Source organism: Panthera onca, chromosome A1, assembly GCF_046562875.1.
Source record: "Panthera onca isolate mPanOnc1 chromosome A1, mPanOnc1 haplotype 2, whole genome shotgun sequence".
Taxonomy (NCBI): Eukaryota; Metazoa; Chordata; class Mammalia; order Carnivora; family Felidae; genus Panthera; species Panthera onca.
In genome coordinates, this window is record NC_138339.1 from 124694063 (window position 1) to 124721777 (window position 27715).

A 27715-nucleotide genomic window follows, 5' to 3' on the forward strand; every position below is an offset into this window, starting at 1 on the left:
GGTACTTAGTATGTATTAACTCATGTAAACCTTACAAGATAGATGGTGCTGTTGTTTTTTTATCATCTGCATTTTACAGAGAAGAAACCATATCAGAGAATGTTTAAATAGCTTGTTGAGACTCATCCAGGTAGTAAGTCAGGTTACTGAATGAGGGCTGGAATGAAGAAGTCTGGCCTGGAGTCTGGCCTAACTGCTCTGCTAGACTGCCTATTGTGTTGCTGATAGCTATTACTATCACATAACAAGTGCTGGTCTGGATGACTAAGATACTGTCCTTTCATTCAAGGAGTTTGCTTTTGGGTGAGCATGACAGAGAAATAAACCACCTATCCAACAAAAGGCAAAATGTAAGGAAAATTGCAGAAATATGTACAGAAAAACATACTTGTATCATCTGAAGATAACCAGCCTTACCTATTGTAGGATCAATGTTAATAATAACAGTCTTTAACATTTAATGAACATTTCATATGTACCAACAACTATGCTAAATGCTGTACATGCAGTCTCTTACCTCATCCTCACAAAAACCCATGAGGAAGTACTGTTTTCATTTCTATTCATAGTTGACAAAACTGAGGTTAAAGAAGCTGCCTGAAATCTCATACCTAGGGATTGTGGAGCCCAAATTCAGAGTGGCATGCTTTGGGACTGGGGTGATCGTGCCCTTAATTGTGATAGAAACAGGCTTCACTGAGGGGGAAGCCCTGGACCATGCCCTGAATGCAAAGGAGGATTTGGCATGAAGATGGGTCTGTCATCTAAAGGGGAGCAAGGGTGAAGGCTGCAGACCAGACCCTCAATGGGTACTCTTGAAATTTCCCTTCTTCCAGATCTCGCCTGGTGGATTTCCAGACCCACTGCCATCCTTTGGACATCCTAGGGACCTGTGCAACAGAGCAGTCCAGATGTCTGCGAGCATACATGGGGCTGATTGGTGAGGCTGGGGGCCATATGAAGGGAGCCCACAGGGTGGCTACTCCCAGGGGTGAGAATCCTCTGGAGACTGAACCCAGATGGGGTGGTCCTGAGACAGGTGACAGAGAGTGGGGGTTGAAGTTTGGGTGGCCTAGGCCCTGACAGTCCTCTATTCACCCCACAGGGACTGCCATGACTCCCAACTTTGTCAGCAATGTCAACATCAGTGTTGCCTTAAGCTGCACCTGTCGAGGCAGTGGCAACCGGCAGGAGGAGTGTGAACAGCTGGAAGAGTCCTTCTCCCACAACTCCTGCCTCAGTGAGTGCATTACACCTGCTCCCAGCCCCCGGGATTGGATCAGCTGGACCCAGTTTGAGGAAAAGTGTCAGCTCTGTGGTCCACACTGGTTCCATCCATCTCCTGCAGACAGAGCAGCCCCCTCCTACTCCCTGGTGACCCCTCAAGCTTCCTGTTCAACCTGTCTTGGCCCCAGGGACACTCTTCAGCTTTAGGAATAAGCAAGCAGAATGAAACAATATCCCATTCCTACCCATCCTTCCATATGCCAGGGTCCCTAAGACATTCCCTTTTCTTTCATGGGAGCCTAAGAGATCTCCAACATATGCCCGCTTCTGTTTACCTTCTCTCCTCTCCTCAGTGGAGGCCATTGCAGCTAAGATGCGTTTTCACAGCCAACTCTTCTCCCAGGACTGGGCAGACTCTACCTTTTCTGTGATGGAACGCCAGGTAGGGTCTCCTTTATTACACACCTCCTACCTTTACTGGTCTAGCTGGGGGAAACCCAGACAAGGGGACAGATGAGGTGACCTCATTGTGGTCATGAATACTATAGATCTCTAGTGGACACATCAGGGGTGGGGGGACAGGCTTTGACTGATGCCAAAGTGGTGAAGGGGGTGGAGCTGACTCCATTCCATTTCTTCTACAGAACAAAAATCCTGCTCTGATGCCACAGCCCTGGGTGCCCTCTCTTTTCTCCTGTACACTTACTTTGATTCTTCTCCTGAGCCTCTGGTAGCTGGACTTCCCTTGGGCCCCTCTCCCCTCTACCACACCAGCCTGACCTTCAGCCTGCAAGGGGTAAGGAAAGAGCGGCATCAGGAAGGAGGTGCGGTAAACAACATGGCGACCCTCAGTCCATACTGCATATCCAACTGACTCCACATGGGGCCATCGTTGAAACTGTGACTCATTCCCTCCTCAGCCCTTCCTTAGGACTTGGTGACCATGATTTAGCCATATCTTCTGGTGGAGACCATCTCTACCAATCTCTCTCGTAATCCTTTCCTCTTGCCCACCAGAATCACCCAGGCTCTAACAAATCAGTCATTATCTATTGCATTCTCCAGGTAGGCAGGGCTGGATGTTCTGAGGCAGCATAGAAAGACAGTCCCCATTGTAAGGAAGGCTGGTGCAAGACTCCTACCCCCTTGTCTCCTCCTCTGAATGGGATATAGGAACCTAGTGCCTACCGTACCTGGGGATCCATCAGAGCATTTGAGCCTCAGGAGACGGAACATTTGGGTTTTGCTTTCTTCCTGCTACTGTCCTGAAGTATCCCCAGCCCCTTGGATCATAATTAAACATTTGGCTTACAACTTTGTTCTTTTCCTGTTTTCTCGCATTGTGAATTTATGTAGAATTAGAAGTGTTACAGATACAAAAATAGAGGTGGCCAGGACCAGGAGACACAGTTACCCTGCCACCAATTGCTGTGTGACCTCAGCAATTCTCTCAACGTCCCTTGTACTTAACATGGAGTTGGAAGGAAAAATAGCTTATGTGAGGCTTTGGACCTGGTATCTGTCCCAGATCCAGCCATATCTGGGATACTACCTGGGATCTGCCACAGGAGCTGAGAGGGGAGTATCCCCAGTCAACCAAAGAATTTATTGAGCACCTGCTCGTGTTATTGGCTTGCTCCAGACCATGATGGGGGCCAGAGGAAATGAGAGACTGGTCCTCAATCCCATTTGCAATCCTGTTGGGATTAGGAAACAAAGTAGTTGGGAAAATATATTTATAGAGCTGTGGACATTTGTCTATTCATTCACTCACTCTTTCCTTAAGCATCTGATGAGTGCTGGCTCAGCAAGGCACTGTGCTGGATGCAGGAGATTCTGGAGTAATAATTCAGATACTGTTTTCAAGTCTTTAACACTCCAGAGCAGAGGAATAGACAAGAAGAACAAGACAGTGCAATAAGTGCTGTACAATAATTATAATAATAACCATCATTTATTGAGCCTCTACTGCATGCAAGTACATGCATTAATTCATTTGATCTTCCAACAATATTTGACTTTGTTGGTTAATAGCTATATGACCTTGGGCTCAACCTTTCTAGACCTCATTATCTACATCTGTAATGTGAAAAAGCATAGAACCCACTTCATAAGGAATGAGATAATCCATGTAAAAGCATTGGAACTGACACAATATAAGAACTCAGAAAAGTTAGCAATTACAGTATGTGGTTTTTGTAGAACATTTGGACAATACAGACAATTATAAAGAAGAAAGTAAAATACTCTAAAATCCCACTAGCAAACTGCCAAATGCTCTCTGCCTATATGTGCACATGAAAATCTATGGGTATGTATAACTTTATGTAAGTGGGATCAGACACTGCATGTCACTGTGTAAGTCACAGATATCTTTCAGCATGCATGAGTAGAGCTTGAACTACATCATCCTTTTTATCAGCTTCAGAGCATGGACTTATATGAATGCATATTCCTACATATATCATTTATTTAACCAGTTATTTATCAATGGATATTTGGTTGTCTTCCCATTTTTCTCTCAGCCAAGTTTTAAGGTAGTGAGCAGGTGACCGGGGGTAGGATGTGCAGAAATGCTGCCAGAGTGGCGGGTAGAAGAGGGAAGCCTCTTCTTACACATTTTTGTATCCCCATAGTACACGCTGCCCCCAGAAAATGCTAGGTCAACATTCCTCCCTGCAAACTTCAGTGGGGGCACTTGGAGACCTTCCCCTTCACCCCTCCCAGGAAGATCTCTGAGCTGGCAAAGCCTCTCCATTTGCTTTGACTCCATTAGCCTGGGGCTGGGGGTGTGAATGGTACAGTCATTCCTTGCTAAGTGCTTGAATTAGACTAATAGGTCATCTGTGCTTTTCTCTGAATAAGGTCCAAATTTCTGGTAAACAACTAGGCCACTCCCCAAGCCCAGGGCCCAGAGCCAAGACCTGGGGTGGGGGCACAGTGGCTGGACTGAAGCTTTTAATGGTATCCTGGCTGATTGGAATGGCGAATGCCATTAGACTAGCTCCTGGGTAACAAGGAGGGAAGGGCCACTGACAGCAGTGGTAAATGGGGAGTGCTGAATTACAGGCCTCTGCATCATTGGGGTAGAGCACACTGTCTTTTATTTTATTTATTCTTTCAGACTGTCTTTTAAACAACGCCCTTCATATTCACCCATTCATTCATTCATGCATTCATTCAACAAACCTTTAACAAGCATTTGCTCTGTGCCAGGTTGTAAGTATTTTTCAAGATCTTTCCTTGACCATTTATGAGCTGCCATTTTGGTGAAGGGGCAGCCCAGGACTCTAGCAGCCAGACCTCAAGTTTGGGCAGTTGAGACTTTTCATTTATTCTGGTTGATTATAACCCTCAGCTCTTTGACCTTGGGAAATACACTTTACCCCTCTGAGCCACCATTTCTTCCTGTCCACTGGGGATGCCAATAAATACCTAACTTAAAGGGTTGCAGTTTTTATTTTGCTTTTCTAATTTAAAAAAATGTTTATTTATTTACGTAGAGAGTTGGGGAGGGGCAGAGAGAGAAAGAATCCCAAACAGACTCTGCACTGCTTGCAGCACAGAGCCCAACATGGGGCTCAAACCCACAAACCATGAAGTCATGACCTGAGCCAAAACCAACAATCAGATGCTTAACCGACTGAGCCACTGGCACCCCTGTTTTGCTTTTCTTACAAAAATAAATATAACATCATCAATTTATCTTCAGCCAAAAAAACTAATTGGCAGTATCAAGTAATGTTTATATCAATTTTAATGGTTTTGGTTGGCAAGTTTTTGGCTTCTTATTTCTATAAAAGCTTATAAGCATGAGGAATTTATGCTTGTTTTGCTCTCCATGCGTATTTAAGTTAGATAATAGTAAAAATATTTAAAACCTATTTTAAAAATCACGATTTTTTTGAGGACTGGAAGTAATACTTAGCACAGCATCTGATACAAGATGGATACTCAATAAATGGCAGCTATTATTATTATGACCTCTGGGAGGGGATCTGTGGGTACCAGATGTTCTGCTTCCTGCCCAGGAGCAGTGGTGAGTGATGGTGCTGGCTTTCCTTCCAACTGTGGGCTGAATTCTGGGTGGGGCTGCCCCTGGGAGATACTATTCAAGCTCTGAACTCCAAGATGTAAGCCAGAACTCTGGGTCTGTGTCTCAGATCTGAGGGACCTTGGACAAGGCAGAGTCAAAGAGAGTCAATGTGTTAGTCAAGGATCTTTTGGTTGAATGTAACAGAAATATTGGAATTACTTAGTAAAAGGGGAATGTCCTGAAACCCAACCCCAGGAAATTCATCCAGGCCTTGGGGTGCTGAGACTGGTGAGTCAGGAACCAGTCTTGATTGCCCTCTCTTGAAGGCCTAGACATCTTGAACCATCTACTTCATTCTCTATGCAGACCTACTTTGAGTTCACCTAAGTGATCTCCCATTCTAGTTCGAAATTCACAGAAAATCTGATTGTCTATGCATAGGTTCTAGATTGGCTTTTCTGGGTTGAGAGACACACTCTGTGTGAGGGACACAGAGTGGCTCAGACAGGCCCAATGGCATAGACTCCTGTCAGGGAATTGCAGGGGGTCTTAATTACCTGAAGTAAGGGCTTGCTTCTTTTGTGGCTTCTTTCCTGGCCTTGGAGTATCTCCTGAGCTTCCTTCTTGGATGCCCTCAAGGGATGGGAATGTAGGAACACAGACCAGGTGCTGAGGCTCTGGGTCTGAGAAGTACCCTTGGAGCTAGATCTCCAAGTGGAGGTTGGAGTGGAGGTTCTTTTTTTAATTTTTTTTTAATGTTTGTTTATTTTTGAGAGAGAGGGACAGAGACAGAGCATGAATAGGGGAGGGGCAGAGAGGGAGACACAGAGTCCAAAGTAAGCTCCAGGCTCTGAGCTGTCAGCACAGAGCCTGATGGGGGCTTGAACTCATGAACCATGATCTCATGACCTGAGCCGAAGTCAGATGTTTAACCGACTAAGCCATCCAGGTGCCCCTGAGTGGAGGTTCTTTATGGCTGCAGAAGGAGGCTTTGCTAGATTTTTGGTTCTGGCAGTTGAAGAGTAAGGCAAATTGAAGGGAATCAGAGAATGCCATTCCTAAATATACTACTTGGTATAAGGATTATTTTGACCTGAAGATGATAGAGAATCAACAGATTCAGGAAGAGTTCTGTGCCCTCCCCTTAACTGTCTGAAAGCAGGGCATGATTGAGGATGGGGAACCAACACCAAGATGAGTTTGCAAAAACCAGCCTTCCTAAAATAGCCCTTGTCTTCCATTAGTTTCCCCCATATACTTCCTAGTCACTTCCCCACAATTTATTGTCCTGTGACCCCAAACCCTCTTTACTTTGTTAAAAGGGTATATAAGACCTAATTTAACCTCAGGTCTTATTTGGTTTTTTATTTTTTTTTTATTTTTTTTTAATTTTTATTTTTGGGACAGAGAGAGACAGAGCATGAACGGGGGAGGGGCAGAGAGAGAGGGAGACACAGAATCAGAAACAGGCTCCAGGCTCTGAGCCATCAGCCCAGAGCCTGACGCGGGGCTCGAACTCACAGACCGCGAGATCGTGACCTGGCTGAAGTCGGACGCTTAACCGACTGCGCCACCCAGGCGCCCCCCTCAGGTCTTATTTGAGTTTCACTTCTTTTTGTAAACTCCTGTGCAGATAAATATTAATACAATTTTTGCCTTTTCTCCTGTTAATCTGCGTTTTGTTAGTTTAATACACAGGTTTCCTGATATTGAACATAAGAGGTAGAAGAAAAGATTTTTCCCTTTGACAAAAGCACTGCCATTTCTTTGGCTAATAACCCTCTGTCTTCACCTCTACATCCCATCTGACCAACATTCATAGTCTCTCACCCTCTTTCCTCTCTTAGGATCTCTGGTTGTCAGAAACTCCAGTCTCTTTTTAGCATCTCTGCTTCTTTCAGGAGGAAGACTCTTCACATCTGGAGCTTGGGAGACTTGGTCCAATAAAATTCCCCTTTCACATATTGAGCTGGTCAAGGCCCTAACTGACATACTGTACATGGGTGTGGAGGTGGAGGACTAACATTTATTAAGAGCTTCATGTGTGCAAAGCATAATGCTAATGGCTTAATGAGCATTATTTCATTTACTTTTCAGAACTATCCTATTTTTTCCCTCTGTTTTACAAGGGGCTTAACAAGGCCAAGCAATTTGTCCAAGTTACAGGGCTAACAAGTGACTGATCCAGGAATCAAACCTCAGCCTTCCTGACTCCCAGGCACCATCTTTGATACACATCACATTTGTCCAGTGTTGGGGTGAGGCCCTATGTCTTAAATTAGAACAGACACTATGATGAGGAGTGTGGGGGTAAGGGGGGGCTCTTTTAGGCTATAGTTACGGTTTCCTGGAAGAGAAGGTATTTTGGCTGGACCTTGAAGAAGTAGGATTTAATTAGGCAGAAATGGGGGGGCATCCCAAAAACCAGAATGAGCAAACAGAGACTGGAAAGGGCAGGGAGTGTTGAGGGAATTACAGGTAGTCTGCCGTGACTGGAGTTCTCGGGGGGGGGGGGGGGGGAGGGGGGGGAAGGTGCTCCCAGGTCTTCAGGGTCACTCATTTCCCAACCTGACTGCCTGGGCTGCGGGGGGTGTCTCCTCTGCAGACACACCAACTGCAGAGCTGCTGCTCTGAAAACCAGGCCCATGGAGCAGGCAGGAATCCTGAGGAAACAATGTGAAGATTTCTGGCCTGGCATGCTTGGCATCCGCGACCACAGGGAGCTCCATGGCCCCTTGGCCCCTTGCTGACATCCCAGGGCACAGAGGTCAGTGTGTGGCAGGGAGAGGATGAAGTGAGCCTGTGTCTGGGCTGGGAACAGTGACAGGCAGAAAGGAGGAGCCCATCCCCCACAGAGGGCTAGAGCAAATAGCCCCTCCCTGGGCTGACCCCACTCCAGTTGCTGTGGTCAGCTTGAATATCAGGCATTTGTTCTGGGAGTATGGTCTCCCCAGATTTTGGTTGGCTTTGGGGTTCCAATGGAGGCTTCTTCCTGCTGAGCACCTACTGTGGACCACATAGGGCAGGCAGTAGGTTGCCACAGAGATGAAGACAAGTGTTGTGGTAGAGACAGAGAGACAAATAATAAAGACATCATTATTTGAGTACTTGGTCTGTGTCAAACACTGCACTAAGAGTTCAATGTGTATATCTTTTTAAAGCTGAGCTGCCTCATAGGCTTGTCTCCACATGGTATCAATCTGGCATCCACAATATTTGAAACAAATTTAAATAATGATTGCACAGTCTTTTGGAAAAAATACACAGCAAAACTTAAAATCCTCTTTCCCCATCTGTTTCTCTGTATTATATGTACAAAGCAGCCATCTCTATACAATCTTTCCCCTCTCTCCATGCTCCTCAGTAGAGGTTTATGCCATGAATATACACAGTTAATATTTTTTCCCTTATCTCATGTGTATAATCCAATTGAAACTTCATTACAGCCCTCTGAAGGCAGGCACTATTATCCCCATTTTACAGATGGAGAAACAGATGTCTAGAAGTTAATTCTTGCCCAGAGTCACACAGCTAATCACTGGCAAGTGCATTTGAAGCAGATTCTGTTTGTTGTGAAAGCATGTGATCCAGGGCCTGTGAGATTCCTGAGGGACAGTCAAGACAGTCAATTCATGGGGGGGTTTCATTCGGAGGAGGCTACATTTGAGTAGAACCTTAAAGGATAATAGAAGCTCAACAAACAGAGATGAGCGACAGAAGTGTTTCTTAGGAAGGGAGCGACACCTAAGAGGTGAGCACATCATACAGTGGGATGTCCAGAGAGAGACAATCTTGTTCCTCTCCCTCTGAAGAGTGGTTCCTCTCCTCCTGCATTTAGGAGACTTGCCTCATTTCCCATCTTTGCCCTAGGCAGATTCTGCCTGTGCCCTTTAACAGTCTCCATCACAAAGCGGCCTTGTGGCTTCTGAAAGAGACCCTCTAATTCAGGCTGGCTCCCTACCACCCACCCCCACGCCCCAAAGGGGAAGAGAACTCCCTCCTAGGCCAAGTTAAATCACTTAATTCTTAAGGAATTACATGTCAAGCCTGTGTTAGGGAATGTAGCTCTCTAGTCTTTAAGAAAAACATGTTGTAGTGCAAAGAGTACAATGGAAAGTGGATCCAGCCTGATCTGGGTTTGAATTTCAGCAAAACTCTCAGCTGAGTGAATTCAAGCAAATTGCTTAATCTTGTGAAGCTTCAGCCTCTTGATCTAGAAAATGACTATTGCTAAAAAGTGGTGACTGATAGATTTGTCAGAGAGGAAGAGGAAATGGCTGGCTGGGAATATATTGATCTAATATTTACTTCAGTGTTAGGTGTCAGGGACTTGTCAAATCCAGGTTTCTCCTGCAGGAAGTGTACAGTATGAGATGTTAGGCACTTGGGTGGGAATGTGACTCCCAAGAAGTAGAAGGAAAGAGAGGAGGAGGTGGCTAAGCATGGACAGGGTTCCCAGTCCTGAAGTCTTGCTGCCTTGCTGGAACAATTCCATGAACCTCTCCTAGCCTCAGTTTCCTCACTTTGAAATGCCAACCCAACTTAATGAATATTGGCCAAACTCTTGAATTGCTATTTCATCCATTTTATTTTTAAATATATTTTTCCATAATTTGCCTCATCCCAGAGGAGATTTGAGGTGATATTTATTTATTTATTGTTTTAAAATGCTAATTTTTGAGAGTAAAAGACAGGGCATGAGTGGGGGAGGGGCAGAGAGAGAGAGGGAGACACACACACACAGGATCTGAAGCAGGCTCCAGGCTCCAAACGTCAGCACAGAACCTGATGCAGGGCTCAAACTCACGAACTCTTGAGATCATGATCTGAGCCAAAGTTGAACACTTAACCAACTGAGCCATCCAGGTGCCCCTGAGGTGACTTTTAAAAATACACATTTTGGGGCACTTGGGTGATTTAGTCGGTTAAGCGTTGTACTCTTGATCTTGGCTCAGGTCATGATCTCACAGTTCATGAGACAGAGATCCAAGTCGGGCTCTGTGCTTAATAGCAAAGAACCTGCTTGGGATTCTCTCTCTCTCTCCCTCTCTCTCTCTCTCTCTTCCACTCCTCTCCCTCTCTCTCTCAAAATAAATAAATATACTAAAAAAATAAAATAAAAATAATACAACAAAATGAAAATAAAGGCCCACAAACCAGGTTGCAGAGAGAATCAGAGTAAAACAGTGAATGACCGCCAGATCATTTCAGTAACCTGTAAAACCTGTGAAAAGGTCCTGCGCAGATGAATCCCATTTTCACAGAACCCTTAGCATATAATACTTGCCTGTAGTAGAGGCTAGAAAATATATCTTAACCAGAGCTACAGGTAATATTTCTATTTCACAAATGAAACTGAGGTTAAGTCCTGCCCTGGTCCCAGTATATAATGTGCATGGGTGAAGGGGAGGGAGGAAAAATCCTTTGTAACTTATACTGAAGTATGAAGTTTGGGACCCCTGTGTGTTTGTGTTTGTCAAAAGACCACAAGCTGCCTCTGCTTTCTCCGTCCCCCAAGGGATTACAGACCTGACCATTTGGGTGAAATGACCATTCAGGAGAGGGGAGGCAAAGGAGAATAAACCCCAATCAGTATTTCAATGAGTTATCCTGTCACACTAAAATAAATATTGAGTGCTTATTATCTGCCACCTAGTGTGCTAAGCACTTCACGTTTTGTATATTTTACATTTAAATTTAGTTTAAATTTCACATTTAAGTACAGTTTAAATTATATATTGGAGGGTAGGAAGCTTACGAGATAAAGGCACACTCGGGTAAGAAAGGGTGGGAGTCCCACCTCCCTCAGCCGCTTGCTGCACAGCCTTGGTGATTGCTGTGTTCCTCCACTTGTGAGCCCGTTTCCTCCATCCGCCTCTTGGGTCGTTGTAATGAATCAGTAAGCTTAAAGCATGTTAAATGTTCTGCCCAGTGTTGGCACAAACTAAGCAACAACAGCATAAACAACGGCAGCAAACGTTTAGTGACGGATCAGGACCGCAGGCGCATCCAAAACCTGAAACACGACCCCCCACGTCGGACCCCAGTGGCAGGGCTCTGGGTTTAGTCAGGGCGGTAACGGCCGCCCCAACTCCCACCGCTGGCGAGGCTCCTCGGCGCGGACTCCTCGGCGCGGGCAGAACCGCGGTGGGGAAGCCGCAGGCTGCGTGCGGGGAGGCGCGCCGCCTAATGCAGTTGTCAGTTAATTAGGGGAGAAGGTTAGGTCATTAACGGCGGGATCGATGCAAAGGGAATTAAGAGGCTCTGGCAGCGTCGCCGCCGCGCTCTCTGCGCGGGCCCGGGGCCGCATTCAACAAAAATTCGATACGCATTAGCAGAGGATCGGCGGCCGCCCGGGTCGCGAGGCCGCCGAGTGCACAAGCTGCTCCTGGGTCAGGCGGCCAGGGCGGGACGCGGTGCCCTGCTGGGAAGAGCCGGTGCCTGGGCGGGCACCACTGCCTGCGCGCGCCGCCCGGGAGTCTCTGGGAGGTGCGGGGTGCAAGGCGAGGGAGGCTGGAGGTCCTCGCAGGCGAGCATGGCCGCTTGATCCTGGGGAGGCTGCGGGCACGATGACCGGTTAACGTTTAAACATTACAAAGAGCTCCTCCCGCGGTTCCCCAACTCACTCGACCACTGCCCCTCACCGGGCCCCCTGCCACTTATCCTTCAGACCCAGTGACCTTAGTCACAGGGAATCTGGCCTGACCTCCCCAGACTAGGCCAGGCCACCCTGTAACCCTCCCACCCAGTACCTACCTTTCCTTCATAGCATTTATCACAGTGTTGTTACATGTGTGCGATCTGTACAACTTTCTGGCCAATGCCTTTCTCCTGACCAGACTGCAAACTCCAGGAGAGTGAGGCAGTGTACATCTGTTTTGTTTACCTGCGCCCACAAAGCCTGGAACATGGCCGGTGCTCAGTAAATATTTGCAGGAAGAATGAATCCCCTCAGCAACCCAGTGAGTTAATTGGTAGGATGAGGAAATGAGGCTCAAATAAATGAAGTGACCTGCCCAACATCACAGCCATCTTCCAGCCTCCAAGCCCTTTCCTTGAACAAATGTTCTCATCTGTCTGAATATTAGCTTTTCCATCCAGGGAAAAATAATTTATAGCTGCCTCCATACTATGTGCCAGGGAGTGTGCTAATATTTATTTGTATTTGCTCCTTTAATTCTTACAACAACCCTGTGAAATACAAATCATTGGTTATAAAGGAGGAATTTGAAACTAGCAAGGGCTGGGCCCATCATTTGCCTGTTTGCCCTCAGATCCATCACCCCCTTTCTGATATTGTTTTTCATGGGTGGGCCACCCCCACACTTCTACCTCCATTCCACCTCCCATCAGGCTGGATTTCCCAGGCTCCTTTGTCAGCTGGATTTTGGCTGATTTTGGCCAATGGTAGCCACTGTACAAGATTGGAGAGCTGAGGATAGGAGGACCCAGAATACCCCTATCCTTGACAGCTTCTGGGCTCCATGTCCTTCCTTTGGCCTCCAGACTAGATGGTAGTGGTTTCTTGCTCTTGATAATCTCTGGGTTACCTCACTTACCTCGTTTGGCTTTAAAGTTCTTCTGTCACTTCTGCCACCTGAGTGGCCACAGTGTTAAACTCTCTATATTAAATTTCCTCTGTTTGAAATAGTTCGAGTAAATTAATTTTCCTGTAAGAGCTATGATTTGAATCCAGATCTGTCCGACCATGAAGATGTGCTTAAAGCTTTCCCCAGGAGATGAAAGCAGGCAAAGCAGTGCAAGAGTGATAACCATTTAACCACCCTGCCCAGAGAGCTCTTTCTAGGTCCCTTCTCTGAAAGAAATTAAAGATAATGGTCCACTCATAAAACCTATTGATTATTTATTTTTAGGTTTAATAAATTCTACTTTCCATAGCTAAAATATTGTTTATACCTAGAAATGAAGATATTAATAGCATCTACCCACTAGAGTTATGAAGATTTAACGAACTAATGTATGCCAAACACCTCGCATGTGGTGGATGTCCCATGACAACTCCTTCCCCCACTCCTTTAAAACCTAAAAGAATTTTTAGTACCTACAGTTGTTTTTTTTTTTCAGCTTGGTAATCCTGGAGTGTGGAGGACAGGAGCTCTGTCCTTGATTTCGTAGTATTGTCCTTATCCCTTGTGCTGTAGATTCACCTTGCCCATTAGACCAGTGAGTGAGAAGTAGTAATCAGAGGGCTCACCCAGCAGCAGAAGATGTGTGCAGTGATTGTTAGTTCTGAGTGAATGCTCCTAAATCAATTGGACTGCCCCAGAGACTTGGTTGGCAATGAATGAGAGTGTGAGGTGCTTTTGACACACACATCCAGGATCTGATTTGAGCAAAGATGTCTGCTCAACAGTCCCGAGGGCAATTTTCTCCTGATTGATTTGCAACTTTCAATCTTAATGGAAAAGAAGCCAAGTGTAAGGGAGGTAGTTTTTCTCCTGAACCAGAAATCCTTCTTGTACTTCTCTTTCTGAACTTGGGGTGGGGGGTGGTGCCATCTCCTATTACCTGCCAAGAGGCTACAGAGGCCAAAGTTTGCCAGAGAAGGGTATTTAAGGTGTGTTGGTAGTTGGGGGAGAGGAGCTTCTTAACCTACACAATCCCATTGACTTGGGAGAACCAGGAGACCAGAAACTACTCTTGATGATAGAACAACTGCAGATAGCAGGTCAGGTCTCCAGCAACCATATTCTGGAGCCTGGTCCTGTGGTGTCCTGTCTGTACCCTGGACAAGGAACTTCATTTGAGTCTGCCCTGACCATTGCACAAATTGCTGGGGGCTCATTTGGAGTCATCGATGTAAATGCCATTTGAGGAAGTTTGCAGATTACAAACATATTTGAGGTTATGGTTTTAAGCTGTTCAGCTGAAAATTGCTTTTTACCACAATAGCATAGGCCTGTACCCCTAGAAATAAATAGCACAGGATTTGGAGTCAGGTAAACCCTGGTTGCAGTCCTACTCATTGTGACTAAACATTTCTGAGCTCCTCCTTCCTTCCTCTTCTGTTAAAACAGGATTGATAATGAGAAGTAGTTAGATGAGAAGGGTGAAGAGGAGTCCTCCATGGAATTACAACTTCAAAATGGCCACACGGGGGCGGCTGGTTCAGCCAGTGGAGCATGTGACTCTTGCTCTTCCAGGCAGTGAGTTCGAGCTCCACGTTGGGTGTAGAGATTACTTAAAATCTTGGGGGGAAAAAAATGGCCACAGGAAGAAACATCAGCAAATTCTGAAATTTTCAAAAGTTTGAAGTCATAAGCTTAGTTGAGAAGTGCTAACATGTTATGGGCTGAATTGTATCTCCCCAAAATTCATGTGTTGAAGCACTAACCCTTGGGACCTCAGAAGTACCTTATTAGAAGACAGGGCCATTGCAAATGTGGTTAGTTCAGATGAGGTGCTGCTGGAGTAGGGTGGGCCTCTAATCCAATATATCTGATAACCATGCAAAGGGGGGAAAATTAGACATTGACAAGTACAGAGGGAGAATGTCATGTGAAAATGAAGGCAGAGGTCACAATGGTGCTTCTACAAGTCAGGGAATGCCAAAGATTGCCAGCACATCACCATCTAGGAGAAAGGCCTGGAATAGATTCTCTCTAACAGCCCCTAATAGGAACCGACCCTATTGACACCTTGATTTTGGACTTCTAGCCTCCAGAACTGTGAGACAATACATTTCTGCTGTTTAAGCCACCCAGTGTTTGGTACTTTGTCACAGCAACCCTAGCAAACTAACATATGAAGCACACAAATCCAAAAATGCCTCCCTTCTGTCTCTCTAGCAGTAATTCATACCCATGCCCTGATTTTTAGATCTATGTGTACAGGCCTCAAACCATTTCTGTTTTAACAGCTACTGTCAGGCATGCTTCTAAGCAGCAGGCAGAATGACTGGGGAAACCCTTGACCTGTTAGTGCCAAGGAGTCCAATCAACCACACCCATGTAATTAAACAGGAACACAAAGAAATTCCCGCTTCGGTCTGAAGAGTTTAAAAAAAGTTTAGGGAAAAAAAAGTTTGTAATTATTTAGCTGTTTTACACTAACGTTATAAGAATGAGTAATAATAATTGCTTGGGGCACCTGGGTGGCTCATTCAGTTAAGTGACCAACTCTTGATCTCAGCTCAGGTGGTGATCGCAGGGTTGTGAGATGGAGCCCCGTGTCAGGCTCCACACTGAGTGCGGAGACTGCTTAAGATTCTCTCTCTCCCACTCCTCTTTCCCCTCCCCACTCTCACATGCATGTGCGCATGCTCTCTCTCTCAAAAAAAAAAAATTGCTGAACATTGATTATTATGTGTCAGAGAATTTGCTAAGTGCTTTGTATATATTATTTAACCCCCTCAACAACCTTAGAGATAAGAACCGTTGTTATTTACATGTTATGAGACTCAGAGAATTAGCTTGTCCCTAAACACACAGTGAGTCAGTAGTAGGACAGACCTCTGACCTAAGGTGGCCTCAACCCAGAGTCCAAGTTCTTTGTTACAATGCTGCTCTTTCTCCCAGCCTAGCACATAGTGAAAGTTCGTGGAATATTAGTTGTCTCCCTTTGTCTGACTTAGTCTTATAATTGACTTAAAAGCTACTGCTTGTTCCGCCTGCCTTTTCAAGCTCAAAATGAAAGAAAAGTGACTGGCACATAGTAAGTGCTCAGTAAGTGTTAGCTATTATTACTATTAATATTGCATTGTATATGTTCCTCTCCAGCAAGGAAGGTGAATCCCTAGTCTATTGCTAATAGTAGGTACTTAGAAGTGTTCTTGAATGAACAAGGCCAATGAGGTAGGGGCCTGGAAAGTAAAGTTGATCTAGGAAAAAATGATTAGTGAGGGTGGGGAGTTAGGGCTGAGGGAGGGAGCGAGGCACAGAGAAAGCAGTTGGCAGAAGGCCAGACTCCACTTTGCCTTTGGTGAGGCTGTCCCTGGGGGTTTGGAGTTGGGGGGAGGGCATTGTAGCCCCTCTGCTCCTGATTGGTCAGTTCACCTAGCTTTATCCTTTATTCCTTCCCTTTTGGGGTGATGGGGAGGCTGCAGCTTGTAGTTACATAAAGCTTCCAGGAATTCTTCCAGGAAGAGGACAAGTTCATGAAATGCTGGCAAATTCTGGGGGTGAAGAAGTTTGTGAGCAAGAGTGATTGGTGTACCTGCAATCAGTGCAAGGGTGAGGCAGGAAGGCATGGGAATTAGGTGGTTTGAGTTATAAATCCCAGCTCTCCCATTTCAGCAGCTGTGTGACCTTGGGCAGGTAATTTACCTGAGTCTGGTTTCCTCTTCTGTAATAAGAATGAAATGGTATCTACTGTACAGGCATTTAAATGCTAAGTACAGCTGAGGTGCCTCGGTGGCTCAGTTGGTTCAGCATCGACTCTTGGTTTTGGCTCAGGTCACAAACCCACGAACTGTGAGATCGAGCCCCTCATCAGGTTCCACACTATCAGTGCAGAAACTGCTTGGGATTCTCTCTCTTCTGCTCTCTCTACCCCTCCTGCTCTCTTTCTCTAAATAAATAAATAAATAGATAGATAGATAAATAAATAAATAAATAATTTTAAAAATGCTTAATATAATGCCTCATAAATAATTGCTGTTATTGTTATAATTATAATTATTATTTTATTTTTTTTGAGACAGAGAGAGACAGAGCTTGAGCAGGGGAGGAGCAGAGAGAGAGGGAGACACAGAATCCGAAGCAGGCTACAGGCTCTCAGTTGTCACCACAGAGCCCGATGTGGGGTTCAAACTCATGGACTGCGAAATCATGACCTGAGCTGAAGTAGGATGCTTAATCGACTGAGCCACCCAGGCACCCCGTTGTTGTTATTAAGTGTTAAGCTTTGATGTCCTCTCTACCTGAATACATGGATTCACCAGTATCCTCCTCTTTCTCTTGTTCTCTCAGTCCTGGAAATTTGAGCAAAGTATTTCCGAATGCCTCTTGATATCTCCATTTTCTCCTGGACCTTCCAGTGGGGCCAGGCCTTTACACACTTTTGTGTGGCCCCAGGATATTTGCCTTCATGACTCTGGGATGGTCCCTGCCCCCAACAGTCCAGGAATGATTGATAAAAGCCTTATCTGAGTCACTTTCCATTATGGGATTAAATCAGACTTGCTTTGGGGCCTTCTGGCTGCTACCCCAGGCTGGATGCCAACAGCTCCCGGTTATTGCCTTTGGCCCAATCTGAGGTCATCACACCTCTATGGACCCAAGGGGCCTTCAGAGGAGAGGTTGTGGCAGCCATTTGGGATTAGTTTCAGTTAACGATCATGGCTAAGCATGCACTAGGCCCCATGGTGGAGCAAATAGGAGATTGGACACTTACCCAGCCAGCTCCAGTCTGAATCGACAAATGATAGGCTCCTTCAGGGCAAAAGACGGGATGTCAGAGATTAGCAAGGAGAGTAGTGGGGCAAAATAATAATTGTGTACTTGCAGGCAAGTTGCTAAATTTCTCTGAGCCTGAGGTTCTTCAACTCCCAACTTGGAACACTAACATTTACTACAAAGGTTAATGTAAATGGAAACGTACTAGTTAAAAGGACAAGATCTTAGGGGTAAGTCTTGGTTTGGATCCTGGCTTGGTCACCCACTGGCCTTATGCCATTGCTGTTAAGTTCTCAGAGCCTCAATTTCCTCATAGCTGTAAAGGAGGAAATAACACTTCCTTCCCAGAGATGTGAGAATTAGAGAAAACTAGGCTTCACGGTTAGCTTTGAATTGGGTGAGTGTGCAGACCCCTTCCCGCTTCACCCCCAATGCTGCTTAGTGTGAATGGGCACTCGTGGTTTTTCTTCTTTTTAGGGCAGTGTAGAAGGGGAGTGGGTTTAGCCCTCTTGTCTGCCTTCCCAAATTAGAAAGACAGGAGAGAAGTTGCATTTCTCTTGCTAAGGCCTATTGTGCAGGTCTCTGTGTGTGCCCTGGCCAAAGCCTGGACTGAACCAGATGCTACCTCAGCATGAGGTCACCTCTGTGGAGATGTGTTTACTGAACTTGGGTCAACTTGGGACCTTAGAGTAGACAGGTGCAAGGTGTGAGCTACCTGGAAGGCCATCCAAAGACGAGGGAAGCTTCAATGCTCAGAGCCAGGCTGCTCCAGCAAAGGCTCAGTCTGAAGCCTGAGGTGCCAACTCAGGACTCAGCTTGTACTTCATTCTCTCTGTCCACGTCTTTCACCTTCCTGGCTCCCTTCTTCTTCCTTACCTCTTGTTATTTGCCACCACTTATAAATGTATTGTGGTTGATTATTTCCTGTCCTGGACCCACTTGGTAATCTGGCATGTGTGAAAGGACGCCAGACCCCTATGCCTGTTGAAAATGCAAGTCTTTGGGGCTCCTGGGTGACTCGGCTGAGCATCCGACTTCAGCTCAGGTCATGATCTTGAAGTTAGTGAGTTCAAGCTCCATATAGGGCTCGCTGCTGTCAGCCTGTCAGTGCAGAGCCTGCGTCGGATCCTCTGTCCCCCTCTCTCTGCCCTTCCCCCACTTGTGCTCTCTCAAAAATCAGTAAATCTTAAAAAAAAAAAAATGCAACACTTTTTGTGTACCTACCGTATGCCTGCAATGATCTCATCTCATTCTCAAAACAACCCTACAAGCAAGCTTCTCTTTGTTTTTTAAAGTTTATTTTATTTATTTTGAGAGAGAGAGCAGAGAAGGGGCAGAGAGAGAGGGAGAGAGAGGAAGAGAGAGAGAGAGAGAAAGGGAGAGAGAGAAGCCCAAGCAGGCTCTGCACCATCAGCGCAGATCCTGATGTGGGGCTCAAACTCAGAAACCATGAGATCATGATCTGAGCCGAAGTCAGATGCTTAAACCCAGGCGCCACCCCAGCAAGCTTCTCTTAATATCCTCCCAATCAAGGTAAAGGAAGTGTCCTTCTAAAGAGATAAAACAAATTGCTCATGGTTACTTGGCTAGGAAATGACTGGAGCAGGATTTGTCCAAAGACCACATGACTTCAAAGCCCATGACATTTCCATTCCAACTCCAGATAAAGAGCATTCCCAGTTCTGAAATGCACCTTCTACACTCATGGACCCTGGGCAAGTGTAAGAACTGTGCTGTTTTCTCAGGGAGGGTTCAAATCCCACCAGAGTGGCCACTGTGGCCTTTAGAAACAATGGGGTGATAGATGGTCCTCTGTTGTCTACCTCAGAGGACAGGAATCGGGCACTGAGCTTGTGGGAGGTGGTATGCTGAGGGCAGAGACTGGTCTGTCCAAGTTTTAAAGGGAATGCAGAGGTTCCTGGAGAACATAAGCAATCAAAGACAAAAATGGGGGAGGCAGGTTACTTTGAAGTAGTGCCAGTAGGTGCCCCATGCTATGACACCAGTTAGGCACGTGGGCCTTGGAGCCTGGCAGACCTGGGTCTGAGTGCCACACTGGCAACTGTTCCTGTGGCTGACCTTAGGCAAGGCATTTAAAATCTCCAAGCCTCAGCTTTTTCATCTGTAAAATGGGGATGATGGCAGTACTTTGTTGTGAGGATCAAATGAATACCATGCACATAAAGCAGTTAGCTTAATTCCTGGACCTCAGTCAATGTTAAAAATGGTATTATTAGTAACAAAATTGGGTTAAGAGTAGACACCTTTCAGAAATGTTGTATATCTTGATCGGGGTGGTGGTTATATGAATGTGCACATATGTAAAAAAAAATCATTGAAATGAAATGTCAACCTAAGATCAAGAAACCAGTTCAAAGGAAAAACTTGGGATAAAAGAATTGCAACTCAGAGTACACAGACTTATGTGGAAACCCAAATAGTGTCCTGATTCTAGGAGATGGACTCAAGGTTTTTATAGGGGAGGAAAGAAAGATTAGGTAAATTGTTTTTAAGAAGAGTTGATTGGTGCTGATAAGGAGGACTAGGTTTGTACTTCATTGATTGGTCAGGTGAAGTAGTCACTGGGCAAAAGTCAGTATCAGTCTTTTCAAACAGGATTTTCTTGTCCCTGCTGACTTCTGAGAATATTGGCGGTTTGGTCCAGTTCAAAGGTTTAGAAAACAGGACATGCAAGACGTTTCTCAAATGGCTTCTCTAGCTTTATTTTAAAAATGTTTCTCCTTACATCATCGGTTCACAGTACTGCACTTTTCACATGTGAAAATATGTACTTTTGTGTGTATCTTATACCTCAACAACAATAACAACAAAAACGAGAACAAGAAAAACAAAAGGAAGCTCTTGTGAGCCAGGGTTGAAGTGAAAGGTTAAAAAAAAATGTTTTTTTAAAGTTTATTTTTGAGAGAGAGACAGGGAGCATATGAGTGTGTTGGGGGGAGGGGCAGAGAGAAGGATAGAGCGACAATCCCAAACAGGCTCTGCACTGTCAGCACAGAGCCCAACCATACCGGGCTCAATCCCAAGAACCGTGAGATCATGACCTGAGACGAAATCAAGAGCAGGATGTCTAGCTGACTGAGCCACCCAGGTGCCCAAAGCGTTCAAAACATTTTTAAAAACTTTGCAGCCTAAAATGTAGAGAAAAATATGTTATGGAGGGATGGATGTCAGGCAGTTAATAAACACGGTTTTCCTCTCTGGATTTTGTTGTGCTTCTGGGATTTGTCGGTGTTTTAAAATGTATCATTTTTTATGACTTCTTTTGTTATTCTAAGTGAATATTCATAGTTAAGAAAATGTAGGGGTGCCTGGGTAGCTCAGCCGGTTGAGCATCCACCTTCGGCTTAGGTCATGATCTCATGGTTCAAGCCCCACGTTGAGCTTTGCACTGACAGCCAACTTCGGATTCTGTCTTCCTCTCTCTCTGCCCCTCCCCTGCTCATGCTCTGTCTCTCAAAAAAATAAATAAACTTAAAAAAAAATTTTTTTTTTAATGTAAACCCCACCCCTGTTTGGTGGGGCCTAGCAGTGGGACCCTCTTCCCAACAGGAGAAAAGTCAGGAGTTGCCAGGTTGGATAAGAACAGAGCCACATCCAGAGCACCTTTCTCCCCAGCTGGAAGCAATGAGTGGCCTAGATGTGGGGTCTTGTCCTTGTCCTTGGGAAAGCCTGCCTAATGGGAATGTGCTGTGATCAGGCTCAGTCTGATGCTCCTGCTGAGGGAGCTACTGCTGGATTATCTCCCTCAGAGATAAAGAGAATGAGCAACACAATGATGTCAGTCCCATCAATACTCCCTCTTCCCTACAGTTCTCAGCAGTGACCTTGGAGGTGAGGCATCCTTAGGGGGACCTTCCTGAGTCATAGGGATAAAGGACACCAGAAGGGGGGTACCCAGGCTGTGAGCCCCTGATGAGCAGGGCTGGTATCAAGGCATCCCATTACATCCTGGGGCTATTACCTTGGGGAAATGGAATTAGACAAGCCTGCCTTTCCATTATGCAAAGAAAGGGCTTTTCAAGTAAATTTCCATTTAAGTATGAGCTTAGATCAGTGAAGGTACAGCCATAATAGCTTAGATGGTCATCACAGCTATTAAAAATACATTTTTTTCCTTTGTGCTCAGGCTGCCTTGTCATATTCATATTGTTCATCCCCAGAAGTCTGTGACTCAACCTTCCCCAAGCTCCTGGGAGCCAGGTTAATGTGCATCTATATTTTCAACTTTTTAATTCTTCAACATACATGATATATGAAATGTATATGCTTGACACAGCCTGTGAGTGTATCCAGAATATTACAAAAAGTAGATCTGGGGATGGAGATGGGCAGTGGGTAGTAAATAAAGCATTCCACTCATTGGTGGTCATTGCTTACAGTGTTGGGCTCCCCTCTCTCTTTACACCAATTTATGCTGCCCATTCTCTGCTGAGGTCCTCAGACATACAGAGTTCATCTTTTTTTTAAGTTAATTAATTATTTATTTATTTTAGAGAGAGAGCAAGAGTGAGTGGGAGAGGGACGGGGGGGGGGGGGTGGTGGCTAGAAGATCCAAAGCAGACCCTGTGCTGACAGGGTGATAGCAGCATACCTGATGTGGGGCTTGAACTCACAAACCCTGAGATCATGACCCGAGCCGAAGTCAGACACTCAACTGACTGAGCCACCCAGGCACTCCCCAGAGTTCATATTTAGCTCCAGGCCTTCAAAGTGTTGTCTATGCTGCCTGGATACTCTTTTCCCATTCTCTACCGTGCTGACTCTCACTTACTCCAGGTCTCAGTTTGCACCTAATGTTTTCAAGGAAACCACCCAACTCACTCCCACCCCCAGACCAGGGTAGGGCTTTGAATTGGTTTTCTCTGTCTGGGTAACAAACCACCCTCAACCATGTATTTGCTCGTGCTTCTGTGATTTTGACTGGGCTCAGTCTTGCCTGGGGTGACCTCTGCAGCTGCCGTCAGTTGTTGGGTTGACTAGGTGCTAGCTCTTTCTGGATAGCCTCTCTCCTATGTCAGGAGCCTTAGCCAGAATGATGGGAACAGCTAGGACAGGTGGAATGTCTGAGACAGCTAGTAGGCTAACCTCAGGCTTCCTTACATTGTGATTTTCTGGCAGCAAAACAGTGGCAGTGGAAACTACAAGGCCCCTTGAGGCCAAGGCTCAGAAGTCACATAACAGTGTCACTTCCACTGCATTCTATTGGTTAAAGAAAGTCACAAGGCCAGCACAAATTCAAAGGCAGGGAAATAGTGTAACTAATCTCTTGATATAAAGTCACACTGCAAAAGGGCCCATCTCCAGGGATAGTTAGCACACATATAGCTCCTTAAGCTTTTCTTTCACAGCTCTTATCATAACTGTTATTAAATAATTCCTTGTATGGAGGTGCCTGGGTGGCTCACTAAGTTAAAAGTCCCAACTCTTGATTTTGGCTGAGGTCACAATCTCACTGACAGCAGGGAGCCTGCTTGGGATTCATTCTGTCTCTCTCTCTCTTCTCTCTCTCTCTCTCTCTCTCTCTCTCTCTCTCTTCCTCTCACTCTCAATCCCTCTCAAAATAAATAAGCATTAAAAAGAGTGCTAGACAAATTCCATGAATGTGGGGGTTGACTGTCTCATTCATTACTCTCCCAGAGCTTGGCACACAGTGAGAGCTAGGTAGGTTGTTGTAAATGAACACATGGGTGGATGAATGAATGAATGAATGAATAAATGGAAGATAAAGTTCTTAGAATTCTAAAGATGCAGCATAAGGCTTTGGAGATAGTCCCAGGTTTGAATCCCAATTCTATCACTTCCTAGCTGTTTGACCTTAGGCAAGTTGCTTAATCTCTCTGAGCCTCAGGGTTTGTTTTTTTTTTCTTTAAAGTAGGGATAAAAAGTAACTCCGCCTCACAGTACAATCATAACTATGAGGGCTTCAACTCCACATTCATTCTTCCCCCTTTTCTTTGAGACCCTCTTGACTTTTCTTACTCATTAAGTGAGGGCTGCTAGTTACCTTATTTTAAGAGCCTCACCCGAACTTTAAAGCATTAGAAACTGGATTTTCAGGGCAGAGTACATTCCCCCAAGGTCACCAGGAGTCCATTATATATAGACCCCTGTTCCTACATGACTGTTGGTTATGAACCAGTGGTTCTCAACTAAGGGTGATTTGGATCCCCCTTCCCCAGTTCATTTGGCAATGTTTGAGATAGTTTTGGTTGTCACAGCTGGGGGATAGTGGCATGCTACTAGCATCTAGTGGGTGAAGCCAGAGACACTAAACATCTTACAATGCACAGGACAGCCCTCCCCCAGCCCCAGCAAAGAATTGTCTGTCCCATAATGTTGATAGGGTCAAAACTCTGCTGGAACTGACTGTTCTTTCAATCCTCACCGGGTTTAGATGTAATAAATTCTTCTTGGCAGTAGTTAGCCCTCACCCTTCTTTAGCCTCTGGTGTCTGGTGATAGCCACAGTCCTCCTATCCCCGGACCTCACAGCTTTGAGCAACAGCTTTTTCGCATAAGCAGTTTGAAGAGAGGGTAGGGAGGAAATGGCTCCATCTGTTGGCCAGAGCCCACATTATAGCAGGGAGCACTGGATTTTTCCAGCAGAGGCCTCAGGTATGTCATAATTCACTGTACTACACATCCCAAGGGCAGCTGGAGAATGGTAAGTGGGATAGCAAGTGACTGGATAAAGTTGTCACTGAAGCTGCCTGTGTGACAAGCTTGGGGTTAGGGCATAGCGGATTGTATTTAGGGCCTCATTGTATTTAACAACTTCTTACTCTTCTTGGAGTGCTTTCCTCCTTATTCTTTCTTCTTGTATTATAATTTATTTTATTTTTTATCATTTTTTTCTCTGACAATAACTCTGTGGTGTAATGGAAATACACATGAACTTGAGAATCAGAGAAACGTGAGTTCAAATTGCAAGTAATTAAACCTCTCCAGCTATAAAATGGAAGGCAATGATATTGATGGTCAGTAATCAATCACACAGGGCTATTGTGAGAATCAGAAGAAATTACATATAAACTACCCAATAATCATGGGGCGTCTGGGTGGCTCAGTTGGTTAAGCATCCGACTTCAGCTCAGGTCATGATCTCACAGTTTGTGAATTCGAGCCCTACATTGGGCTCTGTGCTGACAGCTCAGAGCCTGGACCCTGCTTTGGATTCTGTGTCTCCCTCTCTCTCTCTGCCCCTCCCCCACTCATGCTCTGTCTCTCTCTCTCTCTCTCTCTCTCTCTCAGAAATAAAATAAATATTAAAAAATTAAAACAGAAAACAAAAAAACCCCCTACCCAATAATTAGCTAAAATACATTAAAATCTTTCTCTCCCTCTCTCCTTTTCTTCTTCACTGACAGAGTAAAGTTTCTTCCCAGCAGGGGCATTAAAAACAGTTGTGTGGGGCGCCTAGGTGGCTCAGTTGGTTTAGCCTCTGACTTCAGCTCAGGTTATGATCTCACTGTTCCTGGGTTCAAGCCCTGCATCAGGCTCTATGCTGACAGCTCAGAGCCTGGAGCCTGCTTCAAATTCTGTGTCCCTGTCCCTCTCCTGCTCATGCTGTCTCTCTCTCTCTCTCTCTCTCTCTCTCTCTCTCTCTCTAAAATAAACATTAAAAAAGAAAAAAAAAAGAGGAGGCATCTGACAAGTGAAAATACAATCTCTGACTGTAGTACAGAGATCGAACTCTGGGCTCCTCTCACCTCATCTCCCCTTCAAGGTATCCATCAAATATTATGCCAAGGGGAATAGTCCCTGTTGGAAAGTAGGTGAGGTAATGAGAGACTTAGGTCTCTCACTTTGGATGGAACCTGGTTTCTGGAGGGGGCTCATAGACTTCCAATGGGAGTGGAGCTGTGCATCCCAACCATAACTTTGACTTAATTCTTCATTACTTTTGCTACCTTTTCATTCACTTACTGTTAAAAAACAAGGAGGTTGTTTTCTCTCCCCTGACTTTTGCAGAGGCAGTCTGAATTCCAGTCTCCAATCAGAAATTATCAGATGCAGAAGGAATCTTAGAAGTCATCTTGCACAACGCTATCATTTTACAAGGGGGAAAACTGAAGCCCAGTGGGGAGAAGGAGTGGGAAAGGGGAGATTTTTCTCAGATATGTTTAGATCGAGATGGATTTCAGCTTTTCTGGATCTCCAATCTGGGCTGTCTCTAGATGACAGCCATCAAAGGGGGAAGAGGTTTGACCTAGCAATGCGGAGTCTTGCTTTCTTTACCTCTGCATGGGTGAATGACCCCTAACCCATGCTGTGTGTCCTCTCATAGAAATGGCAGTGCCTACTAGGTGTACCTATCTCTCATTGCCATAACAAGTCTCTAATGTAGGTCTTGTTATCATTTAAAAAAAGAGATAGGTCTACTTCATGGGATTCAATAAGATAACATTTGAAAATGATTTGTAAATGGTAAACCATACACATAAGATGAATTAATAATTTCTTATCATTATGGAATGTAGTGGAAGAATATGAGTTTTAGTTAGACAGAACTTGTTGCCTCACATATGTTTCCTGGGCCTCTATTTCTGCTCTGTAAAATAGGGGTAATGATACCTGCTTCACAGGGTTGTCACAAAGATTGGTGATCAGATATGTAAAGAGACTAGCCAAGTGTTCAAGAATACCTTACATTTGGGGCCCCTGGCTGGCTCAGTCAGTGGATCATGCAACTCTTGATCTCAGGGTTGTGAGTTCAAGTCCCACAATGAGTATAGAGATTACTTAAGGAAAAAAAAAACCTAAAAAAAAAAAAAAAAGAATGTTACATTTATATTACATTTATCCAAAACTTATTATGTTAAAAATTGCTCTAAATATATTATGGGGACTATCTCTTTCATTTCTTACCCCAACTGAATAGCAGAAATTATTGTTATAAAATCCTTATTTGATGGCATGGAATAAATGATATAATAATAAATGATATTCCCCCCAAAAAGAACTCTTATTACTACCACCATTCTACCTCTGGAGAGAGGAGAAGAAAGGTGAAAAGATGCTTAATGTCAGTTTGGAGATGAAATACCTTTGAATTAGGCTGAGATTGGTGGTGTATAGAGGGGCAATTTGGTGGAGTTCAGGGTGGGGGGCGTCACACAGGTGTTCCAGGCTCCACATCACTAAAGGTAATGACAGTGGCTTTCATTTTTTTAAACATTTCACAAATAAGATAATTATTTAGATATTTTCCTTTTGAAAAAAGGAACAGTTTTGAGTCTTGGTTAAATGAAAGAATGAGTGTGAGGTAGTTCCTGATGGTCAGATGAACATGAAATGGTTTGTTATGCACCTGTGCACTGGAAGTCTCCGAGGTGGTTTTTACTATTGTAGTGTTTTATTTTAAGTCATACAAATATTTAAAATGTACCCACAGTGGGTAATAATTAAAGACTCCAAAGCATAGGGGGCCTGGGTGGCTCAGTAGGTTGAGTGTCTGACTCTTGATTTTGGCTCAGGTTATGATCTCGTGGTCGTGGGATGGAGCCCGTTGTCAGCCTCCACACTGAGTATGGAGCTTGCTTGAGACTCTCTCTCTCTCTGCCCCTTTCCCCTGCTTGATCTCTCTCTATATAAAATAAAATGTAAAAATATTTAAAATTTTTAAATGTTTTATTTATTTATTTTTGAGAGAGAGAGAGTGAGAGAGAGAGAGAACGAGCAGGGGAGGTGCAGAGAGAGAGAGGGAGAGAGAGAAAGAATCTCAGTCAGGCTCTGTGCTGTCAGCACAAAGCCCGACCTGGGGCTCAAACTCATGAGCCATGAGATCACGACCTGAGCTGAAGTCAGACACTTCACTGACTGAGCCACCCAGGTGCCTCTAAAAATATTTTTTAAAAAGGACTTTGAAGCATAAGCCACCTTGATGCTGAAATACTAGTTAATGGTTATAGGGGCACATAGGTGGCTCAGTTGGTTGAGCATGTAACTCTTGATTTCAGCTCATATCATGATCCCTGGGTTGTGGGATTGAGCCCCATGTCAAGCTCCACACTCAGCAGGGAGCCTGATTAAGATGCGCTCGCTCTCTCTCTCTCTCTCTCCCTCTCTCTCTCTCC

General features: G+C 44.9%; 1 protein-coding gene across 3 annotated transcripts in view; it reads left to right on the forward strand.

Annotated features, from left to right (window-relative positions):
• The window catches only part of GFRA3 (GDNF family receptor alpha 3), a 42317-nt gene extending 14605 nt beyond the window's left edge, over positions 1–27712 (forward strand). For 2 of the 3 annotated variants that reach the window (XM_060636028.3, XM_060636030.2), the window contains exons 5-8: positions 837–940; positions 1106–1240; positions 1581–1669; positions 1872–2544. In XM_060636028.3, the coding sequence (XP_060492011.2) occupies positions 837–940; positions 1106–1240; positions 1581–1669; positions 1872–1961 (418 nt within the window). In that variant the 3' untranslated portion in view covers positions 1962–2544. Of the gene's footprint in view, positions 1–836; positions 941–1105; positions 1241–1580; positions 1670–1871; positions 2545–25610 lie in introns of those variants that run through there. The other variant, XM_060636031.3, reaches the window with a different exon arrangement.
• The last annotated feature ends 3 nt before the right edge of the window (positions 27713–27715 follow it).